General features: G+C 42.3%; 1 protein-coding gene across 3 annotated transcripts in view; it reads left to right on the top strand.

The window, feature by feature from the left end:
• The window catches only part of IFT122 (intraflagellar transport 122), a 72,104-nt gene that overhangs the window by 45,930 nt on the left and 13,932 nt on the right, over window positions 1-12,242 (top strand). For all 3 annotated transcript variants that reach the window (XM_036738077.1, XM_036738079.1, XM_036738078.1), the window contains 2 exons: window positions 1,452-1,613; window positions 11,598-11,764. In XM_036738077.1, coding sequence (XP_036593972.1) covers window positions 1,452-1,613; window positions 11,598-11,764 — 329 coding nt within the window. The remainder of the gene's footprint in view (window positions 1-1,451; window positions 1,614-11,597; window positions 11,765-12,242) is intronic.

The following is a 12,242-nucleotide window of genomic DNA, read 5'->3' as shown; positions in this document are numbered from 1 at the left end:
GGGATGGGACACGATCCTTGTCCTCAAAGTATGTGAGCTGTTATGTAGAAGAAGGATTGATTAGGCTCACTGTGTTATCGGGGGATAAGATGAAGTTCCTCAGATAGAAGTTACACAGAGGCAGATTTCAATTTAGTGGAAGAATCTTCTCAGCAATGAGAGCCATCCAAATGTGGAATGGACTGGCTTATGAAGTAGTGAGCTCCTCATCACGCAAAGTGAAAGGCTGTAATACAGTTCAGAGAAAACATGCAAAAGAAACTATTGGAATACCCAGTGTTATAAATACTTTGGCTGCATAGCAGCGAATACTCTCTAACACAGGAGGAGAAAATGTGTGATATATATCCTTCCTGGTTTCTGGTGGGAATACTTGACAACAAAAGCATCACAGGCAAAGAAGTTTTTAAAAGAAAATATGCTTTGTTTTTTCATCGTTAAAAATTTTACCTGTTTCTTTTTGTGTGTGTTGTTGGAGATTTATCGAATGTGAATGTCATAGATTTTCTAATCTCATTCTTTTCCCGGGTCACTTATTTGAAACAGCTAACCTGCTGTCTAGTTGCTGAATCTAGAATCAGGATGGGGAACCTGCAGCCTCAAGGCCACCATGGCCCTCTAGATCCTCAAGTGTGGCCCTTTGAACCCAAACTTAACAGAACAAATCCCCTTCATAAAAGGATTTGTTCTGTAAAACTTGGACTCAGTCCAAAGGCCACACCTGAGGATCTAGAAGGCCACATGTGGCCGAAGGTTCCCCACCCTGACTCTAGAGAGTCTGATTACCACAGAACCTCAGCTTCGGGAGGAGCTCATTCTGAGCCTGGGCTATAGTGGGAGGAGCCCACTTTAAATCCTGTCTCCTCTACTTCTTACCTATATCACCTTGGGCTGGTCACTTCCTTCTCTGCCAAATGAAGGGATTACATAAGGCAGTCTCTCAGTTCCCTTCAGGCCCTAAAATCATAGGACTTTCAGAGGCCTCATCTTCTGATGTTTTTTTGCCTCTATGGTTACTTCCTTTACTTACCTCCCTTCACTCCTCCCCAAGCCCCTCCCTCCCCTGCACACCTCTGCTGAGTTAGCCAGACCCATGTTTTATTTGTGGGAGTTGGTCAGGTCCTTGTACAGAGCCTTTACACATTTGGAGGCCTTGCCTTGAAAGAAAATGCAGGAGAGCCAGCATAATGAATTTATGCACATGGCAGACATTTGTACCTCCATCATCTGATTGCCCTCTTTGGATGTTAACTTTTTCTAGAAGACCTGCCTTTGTTGTCAGGCATTCCCACCAGAAACCTGGGAAAGAGACATGAGTGCACCATTGTCCCCTCTGGGTTCCTGAGGGAAAACCCGGGAGGGTACCTTGAAATAGCTCTGTCTAACCTTTGTAAAACCTGCTTCCTGCCTGGGGCTGCAGAGCCCATTTCCTGTGCTGCTAATTTTTCCAGGAGAGGAAGAAGCGTGGAGAGACCAACAATGAACTGTTTCTAGCAGATGTTTTTGCCTACCAAGGAAAGTTCCATGAGGCTGCTAAACTGTACAAACGCAGTGGACATGAGAATCTGGCTTTGGATATGTACACTGACCTACGCATGTTTGAATACGCAAAGGTAATCCTCACGAGGGCCAGGCCTGATGCAACAGGCAATAAGAACTCAGTAGCCCAAGAGGGCTAGAGGCAGACGGTACAAACGGATTCCCAAAGATCCTAGAAACTCTTATTGACAGACCCAGAGAATGCTATGAAAAGACACATGCCCAGCCGTTAGGATGTCAGGAAGAACCACTGTTATCCCCAGCCCCCCACAGGATGTCATTTGGGGTGTCTCCTGGCAGTCAAGTATTGGGGAGAACATGAGTCCGATCCAGAAGGGCATTTTCTATGTTGGGTTGTAGAGGTCCATGTTGAAAATGCAGAATGGTATCTGCCCAGTTCCAAGGGTTATTATGGGTGAAATAGATCCCTTAGGCCACATGGTGAAATGAGGCTCCTCACTTTACAGCCATTCCTTATTCACTCCTGGCGATGGTCCTGGGGTGACTGTGCAGGCAAGACTTGCTTTTGTGTTTGGAGGGGCTTGCAGACGGGACTCCATCTAATCCTCCAGCAGTGTGGATTCAAAAGGGCCCTTTGCTAACATCTGACTCAGGCCAGCTCCTAGTGGCTTCAGTGAAAATTGGATCCAATTAAGGAATACAGAGTCATTCAGAAGGATGGCAAATTGCAGTTTAGCATGTAACCCAGGGCTAGAATTACCTTTCAGCACAATGAATAACATTGACTGCTCTGTGAATAGGTGTAATCTACCTTTACCTAGGATGTCAGAGGAGGCGTCCAAGATTATTAAATGAACCATATGTGACCACCAATTAGTTGTTATTAATAGTAATTATCTGGCTCACAAATTTAAGATGGAAATTTTTCCCACTCTTTGATTTTCTGTTCTTGAAGCCCTCCCCACTTTTTCCTTTTCTTCCTGGTTACTCCATAGATCCCTCAGATCACACCAGTTATATTCCTAAGGTGAATATTGTTGGCATTTGGGGATTCTAGGGTTTCTGTTATTGTACCTTGAATATGGATAATGGGTCTAATAGTCATTTTTCGTTATCATCAGGGTTAATCCTAGACACTTGTGAAATTGGTGAAGTTTCCTTTGGTTCCTGTGGCCCCTCCTCCCCGACCCTTCCGCTTTCCCCCAACCTTGTTACTGTGTCCTGCTTAAGGCTTCAGAAATGTCACGTTCTTTTCATGCCTTGCTATGATCATAGAATGTCAGAGTTAGAAATAGCTTAAGAATCCTTCCTCAAGTTTGACCCATTCCTGAGCAGGAGACTCCCCTCCACCCAACACCAACAGGTGGTCATCCAGCCTTTGTGGGATGACCACTAGTGATGGAAAAGTTGCAACCTCCTGAGGCAGTCTGTTCTACTTTTAGACAACTCTAATTGTTAAGATCTTTTTCCATGTATTGGGCCAAAAATCTGCTTTTCTGCAAATTCCGCCCTTTGGTCTTAATTCTACCATCCCAGGCCAAATAAAACAAGTCGAATCCCTCTCGTGCATGACAGCCCTTCACATGCTTCCACTACAGACATCCATCATGTCTCGCCTAAGCCTCCTCTTCTCCAGGCTAAACATCCCCAACCGATCCTCCTGTCATGGGGTCTTTAGTCTCCTCACCCTCCTCTGCGTGTGATCCAAATTGTTAGTGTCTTTCCTTAAATGCGGTGTCCAGAATTGAACAGATTCCTTAGACCAAGGCAGAGTCCAGTGGGATCACCTCCCTTGTTCAGCATACTATGCTTTTGTCTAATTCTAAGGCTATATCAGCCGTTCCAGCACTGGGTCACATTTTTGACTCCTCCTGAGCTTGTAGATACAGAATTGCTGAACATGGCAGCCTCCACCTTCCCTGTTGCCCTCCTTTAGCTTAACAATGACCTTCTGAAGTTGTGGCATGCAGAATTAAATATAATACTACAGATGTGGCAACGAAAGAAAGTGGGACTGTCGCTTCTTTAGCCCTGGAAATTAAGCCTTTCTGGGTACATCCTGGGATTGCCTTAGCTTTCTTGTCTGCCATCTCCTACTGTTGGCTCACACTGAGCTTCCAGTCCATTAAAACCTTCAGATCTTTTTCAGATGAGCAGCTGCCTAGTTATGTCTACTGTATTTGTGAGGACAATTTAAAAACTGAAGTGTAAGTTTTTATATTTATGTCTTATTAAATTTCTTCTTACTAGGTTTGACCCAGTGTTGTAGCCCATCATAATCTTCTTGAATCTTGGCTCTATTATTTAGTGTGTTAGCTGTACCTTCTGGCTTCTAGTCATCTGAAAAATTAGATATGCCTTTATCCAAGTCATTGATTAAAATGTTAAACAGCACATGGCCAGGCACATGTCCCTGGGGCGTTGCACTGGAGACCTTTCAGGTTGATACTGAACTTTAATTAGTTCACTTAAGTTCAGCTGGTTTTGAATCTCCTTAATTATACCTTCATCCACACCATATCATTTCATCTTGTCTACAGGAATAACGTGAGAGAATTTGTCAGATGCTTTGCTGAATTCTAGGTAAACTACATGCTGTTGCCTTAATTCTCCATCTAGTAACCCAGTCCAAAAGAAAAATAAGGTCGGTCTGGTGTGACCTGTCTTGGATTAAATGACATTGGCTCTTGGTGATCACTCATCCCCTTAATGTGAATCTGAGTCAAACCCGTTAACTTAAAGTTTGTAGACTAGCTTCTCTTCCCTTTTTGAAAATTAGGACCATGTTTGCTGTCCTCCAATCCAACAGTTCTTTTCCTTTTCTCCGCAGTCTTTTCTCCATTCCCTGACATTGACTCAGCTGTCATACCGTCTAGTTCTTTTAGAGCTTGATGATGTGGTTCACATGGGCCTGCTAATGAACTCATCACCGGCAGCCTGGTGCGCTCTTATCTGCGTGGTTAATAATTCCTAGTAGCCACATCTTATTCTGGCATATTGTTAAATTACTATCCAACCATTCTCCGTAGCCAAACATCCCAGAAACTAAATAAACATCGAGCGGCTCCACTTGGTTCTCTGATGACTGTTGTCATCATCCCATCATCCCTGAGTGTTGGTCCGTCCTTTCTTTGCTACTCCTCCTTTCCCCAATAGAGGGCATTTTAAAGGGCATCGTATGTTGTCCTCCACTTTCTTTCTTTGCCTCGGTTTCCCTGCCTTGCCCCTCCCCTCTCCAACTTGACACACACTTGCCAAAGTGATTTTCCTCAAGCGCATCTCTGACCAACTCACTCTCCCTAGACAATAAACCCCAGTGGCTCCTTCCTGCCTCTGGGGTCCAATGTCAGCTCCTTTGTTTGGCTTTTAAAGCTCCTCACGACATGCCCCGCCCCCCCCTTCCTTCTCACACTCTGCTGCTGTTCCCACTTGACATTTCCCACCTCTGGGTCTTCGCACTGCCTCTCAGTCCAGCTGAACAGGGACTTGCTCTCCCTAATAATTCTCTCAGCCATTGAGCTGCCTCTGCTTAAGTGCACCCCCTCCTCACATCCGCCTTGTGGCCTCCCCGGTTTCTTTCAAAACTGCTCAGGCCCCACCTTTAGTGTGAAGCTGTCCCGATCCCCTCAGCTGCTAGTGCCCATTTAACATGCATGTACTTTGTACACGCTTATTCAGTCTCTCACGTTATCTCCCCCAAAAGAATGTAAACTCCTTTAGGGCAGGACGATTTTTATTCTTGTTTTCATATCTCCAGCTTCTGGCGCAGAGGCTGGTGCAAAGAAGGTATTGATAGAGGGTGGCACTGTTGTTTTCATCCTCCAAAGCCAGGTCATGCTTCCATCTTTGGTACTTCTTTTAAAAATCAAAGCTGGCCGACATCTTCTGGAGAAGAGGAAGGTGGCTGCTAAGACCCTATGCTTCCTCCTCACTTTCTTTGGATAACTTCCCTCCTGTCTTTATACCCTCAGTTCATAGTCCGGTGCTTGGCACATTGTAGTGCTTAATGAAGGCTCGTTGATTTATTGTTTGATTGATTCCTCCTAATCAGAATTGGTAGGGTTTTTGTTTGTTTTGCATTTTCAGAATTTCCTCCTTGCGAGTTTCCTGTCCCTCCTGGGCTGACTTCCTTCTATAGAATTTCAGGCCATAGGCTCTTAGTTATCTTTCTTCTGAACTAGTTGAAATCGGCACTTCCCAGATTGAGGGCACATGTCAGACCTAGTCTTCCTCCTATTATTGAATTCTAAGATGCACTGATCGCTTCTCCTCCAAGTTCGCATCATTTCTTCCCCAGAAACCAAATTGGTAAGAATCAGGTTCGTTATTGAATGTCTCCCAACTGGTCCTCCTTCTGTGAGAGGGCCGATATTACCATTAAGAAGTCAGGAAAATATTAGCTGCTCTGCTTTGGCAGAGAGTGAGCCTCAGCAAATGCTTGGATAATCAACATCCTTCTTCACTTTTCTGTTTTTAAATTTGCCAAGGTTCCCTGACTCTCCCGTCATTCTTCAACCCCACTTTCCTTTCTCCCTGTCCTCACCTGTTTCTCTGTTGGCTTAATGTTTTTCTACATCAGACTCTTTCTGTGTCTGGGTCAGATACAAAGGAGGTTCGTGAGATTCAGGCTTCCTCAGCTTCTCACTCCAGATTTGTGTATTTCTCTCACCCCACTGTTTCGGGCAAACGTAGGGGAAGAAGAAAGCCACAGCGTGGTGCAGTGGAGAGGGAACTGGCTTTGGAGCCGGGAAGCCTTGAGCTGCAGGCCTGCTTTTCACACATATTGGCTCCTGAGCAAGTTACTCACCCCTCAGTGCTCTCTGTCTGTCTCTATGTCTCTTTCTTTCTATCTCTGTCTCTCTCTTCTCTCTCCTCCTCTGTATCTGTGCCCCCCTTCTCTGTTTTAATTCTAAACAAAATACCAAATAAATTGAGCATTTCCACTTACTTCATAGAACATAGAGGATCGTACATGAAATTGCAACCATACCCAGGTTCCTTTTGCTTCTCTTACTTTGTCTTAACAATATGTCTGTGTTGTTTTTTTGTCTTGCCAGCCGCCTTCCTCTCCTCCTCCAGTTTTCTCCTCCTCTCCTCCTCAATCTGATTAACGTACCTCCACCACATCCTTTTTGGCGCTTCTGTTCTCCTTAAGTCCTCCTCAAGTCCTTCTCCCTCAGCTGGAGGCCTCCTTGCTTCTCCCGCAACTTCTCAAATTCTCTCAGAGTTCCCCTCCCTGTGTTCAATTTCTGTTCTTCACAATTTCAAAGTCTTCCAAATCCTCTTCACCTTTCTTTCTTCAGCTCAAGTTCTCCCATGAAAACTAGTTTGGCGCACAGTTTTTTTAGTGTATTTTGAACCACACTGACCCAACCTTGTACTTATGTAGGTGACTTTTTTAATCCAAGGGCAGGGCTTTACACATATTCTTATTAAATTCCATCTTAGTAAAGTCAGTAAACTCTTTGGCTTATTGCGAAATTGTGGGATCCTGTTTCTTTCCTCCAACATTTTAACTATTCCCCTCCTCTTAGCTCTCTATAATTGAAACTTGTGATAAACAGGCCACCTGTGCTTTCTTCCAAGTCATTCATGAGAATATTAAATAAAATGGGGACAGAGACTTAGGACACTGCACTAAAGATCTCTCTCAGGTTGATATTAATCATCAGTCTTAGAATCCCATGGTACAGCCATCCTCCAGTCTATCTAAACATCCAAATGTCATGAGAGACTCTGTCAAAAATGTTTTGTTAAAATGCAGAAATACTATATTTTCTGGCATACTCCTCACCTATGAATCTGCTAACCTTAGAAAAGGAAACAGGATGAGTTTGATGTTACTTGTTTTTTGGGGTTTATTTTTGCCTAAAAGAGATTTACTAATGGAATTTCTTGCTGACAAGAGATATGAATGGGATGCTGTAGGTTTCCAAATCTGTGTCTAAATTAGGTTGATGAGGTGATAGATAGTATCCCATATTTATGTGGTATGGCAGCTCCAAAGGTGGCTTCTCAAATTTATATTTTTTACATAGGAGAAGACCTATATGTCGGATGGGTGTCGGAGATGCTCCACCTCTTGGAGGAGTACCAGGCCAGTGTCTGGGGGAATCAAAGTGTTACTTCTACTATATAATTTGGGATATTCTAGCACAAAAATTGCCTGAAAGTGATGACAATTCAGGTCTAGAGTATTTGCCAATTTGGTCAAGGTTAGTTAACAAGGGAATATGAGATGGAAGAGTCATATCTCTGCTGCTACGTGCTCTGTGATAGCTTATCTTTGAAGTTAAGCCAAAAAGAAGGATAGATCTTGGTAGAAAGCAAAGGAAAGTTAACATTTTTGTATGCATGTCAATTATCTGGTGAGTTCCCAGAAAGTAATTTTGAATTATTTCTCAAGTGAGGATTCAAAGGCTTTATAAAAATACTTAGGATATTAAAAAATTGGGATTTTGAATTTGAAATGAATTCAATAGAGTAAGGGAAAATAAATTTCTAATACACAGATACTCAGAAGGGGGGTAAAACTTCCTATTTATTAATATTACTATGCATAAATATGTGTATATCTAAATATGGGTATGAATATGTCCATCTGTCTATTCTAGAACAAGCAATATTGATTCATTTAAATTCCACAGATTGAGGAAAGATAACACTTGAAGTTACAAAAGTGTACCCATCATGTTTTCTTTCTTTTTTTAAACTCGAAAAAAACTTTATTATTAATTAATTAATTTATAATTTCTTTTTTTAAAATTTTGAGTTCCAAATTCTCTCTCCTTTTCACCCCCTTCCCTACCCACTGAGAAGGCAAGTAATATGATATCAGTTATACATGTGAAAGCACACAAAACATATTTCCATATTGTCCGTGTTGCAAAAAATAAGCCCCAAAAGAGAAAGTTATACTTCAGCTTGCATTCAGAGTTGATGAGTTCTTTTTCTGGATGTGAATAATTTTCATCATGAGAATTCTCTTGGATCAGAGTAGCCAGTCTTTCACAGTTGATCATCATTACAGCATTGCTGTTACTGTGCCCAATGATTTGGTCCTTTTTGCTTTGCTTTGTATCAGTTCATATAGGTCTTACCATGTTTTTCTGAAACCATCCCTCTCATCATTTCCCATAGCACAGCAGTATTCCATCACAATCATGTACCACAACTTGTTTAGCCGTTCACCAGTTGATGAGAATACCCTCAATTTCCAGTTCTTTGCCCCCACAGAAGAGCTACCTTTTCCTTTTCCTTTGATCTCCTTGAGATACAGACCTAGTAATGGTATTGCTGGGTCAAAGGGGATGCACAGTTTCATAGACCTTTGGGCCTAGTTCCAAACTGGTTTCCAGAATGGTTGGACCACTCACTACTCCACCAACAGTGATTAGTGTCCCTGTTTTCCTTCATCTCCTCCAGCATTTGTCATTTCTGATAAGTGCGAGATAGGACCTCACAGTTGTTTTAGTTTTCATTTCTCTAATCAGTAGTGATCCAGAACATTTTTCATATGACTGTAGATAGCTTGATTTCTTCTCCCAAAAACTGCCTGTTCATAACCTTTGACCATTGATCAGCTTGGGTGACGGGACTTGTTCTTGATGAACTTAAGTTGGCTGTTTGACCTGATCATATTTTCCTTTCTGAATATTCACAAAGCATAAAACAAAGCCTCTCAACGGTTCCTCTCCCACTGTAGATTCTTTTGTATTGGAAAAATATCTCCTTCAGGTGTTCAGTGCCATGTCTATCTCTCAAAGCCTGTTATCCAGAAGGAGCTGACAAAACTAATTCACATTAGGGTGTAAATGACCAAAACTAGTTTAATTAAGATGAAACTGGTGAGCAGGAAACCTGGGAGCATCAGAGCAGAGTTCAGGGAGCTCTGGAAAAGCAGAGAAAAACCTGGTTTCTAGTCCTGGCACTGTCCCTGACTAGCTATGTGAACTCAATTAAAGCAAAGTGAGGGATTTGGACCAGATGGTAGGAGAGCTCCTACTCCATGTAAAGTGAAAATTCTAGGTTACTCTTCTCCAGGGTATTTGCATATTACTTTTTACATGGGACAGAGCCAGAAACCTGATGATAGATAGAATTTGGGTTTTCAGGGAACAAGTGGCAGAGATATTTTAGGGGATGTATCAGACGCCTTCTTAACATGCCTGAAGGTCTATTGTGTCAGCTGCTGGAAAACTATCATTGACCATCACATTCAGATTCTGGCTCCTTTTTCTCCCAACCATGGCTTAACTTCTTCTGCTGTATCAGATCCATCTATCTTTCATTTTTGTTTCCCCAGTCCACCCATAAGACTTCACCTAGAAAATAAAGCGTGTTCACATTCCATATGGGACACCTGCCTGTAAATATGAATACTTGGGAGCTCCTTTTTGTTTTTTAAGATTTTGGATCAGGATTCAAAGTGGATTGGTTCTCATTCGGCTCTGTTCCTGTATCAGTTTGCATTTGAGAAAATGTGTACATACACATTATGTTTTGGGGGGGGAATGTGGAATACATAGCTTATTAACATGGCATATTTTTGTTTATTCACAAATTTGCTTCTCAAGATTAAATCTGTTTTTCAGAATTTTAAAATTACATTCCTCCATACAAATTAATTGTATGCTTTCTAGATAACTGACATGTTTATTTGGTGATAAAGAGGATAATAATGCTTTTAAGTCTTGCGTAGTGTGTCCTTATCAAAATCACTAAGATTGAAAAACACTGTTTAGTCTCATTCATCATTCAACACAGCCTCTTTCTGTCTACTGTAAGATAAAGTCTTCACCGTAATCCCTAGATAAAGTATAAATTGGGTCTGTTGAACCAAGTGTCCCTTGGAAACTCAGTATATTAAGCCTTGAGCAAACAGTTTAGGATTCTGATTAATACAAGTCAGATCTTCCCAGATTGGAGGGTAGGATTGTACCTGGCCACCACTGTGAAGACTTCATGTTTCTTCTGCAGGAGTATTCCTCAGAACCGTGGACCAAGACAGTGCCCCTCAGGCTAGTTCAGGACTCATATTTAGGCCACCTCTTTCCCCCATTATGGTGACTGAGTCCGCTGAGTGGGCACTAGGATAACTCAGAAGGAAATGTAGCTTCTTGTGTTATACTTTTAGTCCGATTTAATTGACCAGATATTCAATTGTTACAGCTTTGTGTAGAGCATGTAGATTTTACATGGAAGTTGAGTCTGTCTATGTTATCCTCAGACAGTCATTAGCAGATAATGGTGGTACAGCAGGAGCCCTCTGAAAGACCCTCCCCCCTCCCACTTTGGAAGTTATAAAATCAGCAAATCTTCCAGGGTAGAATGCTCCTTGTGGGCTCCAGGCAGCAGTCTGATCAAGGTAAACGGTGACTATTTTTTACATTATTATATTATTAATAATAATAACCACAACCACTCCTGTTTTTAAAATACTTTCCTCACAACACCCCTAGAGGTATATAGCACAAGTATTATAATTCCCATTTTATTGATAAGGGAATTGAGGCCAGGAGTGGTTAAGTGATTGCTAGAGGTCATTGCAACAGAGAGTAACAGAGCTTTTCCTTGCTACCTCTAGACCTCTCCTATTTCTTCACTATCTACACAGTTTTCCTTGGAAGCCACACAAAAGTTAGTAATTAAAGTGGCTTTTCAGTGTGCTTTGACTTTATTTTTTGGAGAAATGATACATATATATTCACATACATATGGTCTGGTTGTAAAGATCCAGTGAGGTAATGGATGTGTAATATGTATTGCCAGGTAGATTGTGTTCTATTATTATGTAGTGACTTGTTGACCATTAATTTCATGAGATTTAGGTGCAGTGCTTTATAGGTGTCTTAAAAACAGAGTAAATGCTTGTTATTAGAATCCTTGTGTGGGTTCCCCCTCCATCTTCCCTTTCTTCCTTATTTAACCCATGCCCCTGCGGCATGGTCATTTGGGAGGCGTGTGTTTGCACTCCAGTCTTTACTGCCTGCCTTAGTCTGACTGAGTCCTCCCTCCCCTTTCAGACTTTAGCAGCCTGACATAATGCTGGTGGCAGGAAGCACAAAAGTGTCATTGTGTTTGCTTTGCTTCCTCAGGATTTCCTTGGATCTGGAGACCCCAAAGAAACCAAGATGCTGATCACCAAGCAGGCCGACTGGGCCAGAAATATCAATGAACCCAAAGCTGCAGTGGAGATGTACCTGTCGGCAGGAGAACACATCAAGGCCATAGAGATCAGTGGCGATCATGGCTGGGTAGACATGTAGGTTTCCAATTTCAAACTTTGGGAATATCTGCCATCTCATGTCAACTCCTTAGGTTCTGACCAAATGGGGGGAAAATGAGTATTTTTTCACAAAGTATCAACTCCCCTTCATCCTCATGCATCCTAGAAAAGTGAATTCCAAGACTCAGAGCTATGGAGTCTAAACAGCTGCACATATGTGAATTTAGGTGTAAGAAGCAGCTACCCTGAAGGGCAGCTGAAGGCAGGGTGGGAGGAATGGGGAGATGGCAAAGACCTGAGCACCAAGCTGGCATTTAAAGGTTACCAGCGGCCCAGGCTAGGCAAGTGTGGTTAGGCAGAGCTAGAATGAATATGTCTCCTGTTGTGCTCAGATCCCCACCCCCTTCAGCCACCTTAACAGCCACCTGACCTTCTGCATCCTTTCTCCTGACTTGTAGCAAAGTTTATAACAGAAAAGCTACAGGCTAAGACACAGGTTTTATGTGTTAAAATC

This window comes from Trichosurus vulpecula, chromosome 9 (genome assembly GCF_011100635.1).
Source record: "Trichosurus vulpecula isolate mTriVul1 chromosome 9, mTriVul1.pri, whole genome shotgun sequence".
Taxonomy (NCBI): Eukaryota; Metazoa; Chordata; class Mammalia; order Diprotodontia; family Phalangeridae; genus Trichosurus; species Trichosurus vulpecula.
The sequence above is the reverse complement of the archived record's forward strand: the minus strand, read 5'-3'. Positions and strand labels throughout refer to the sequence as shown.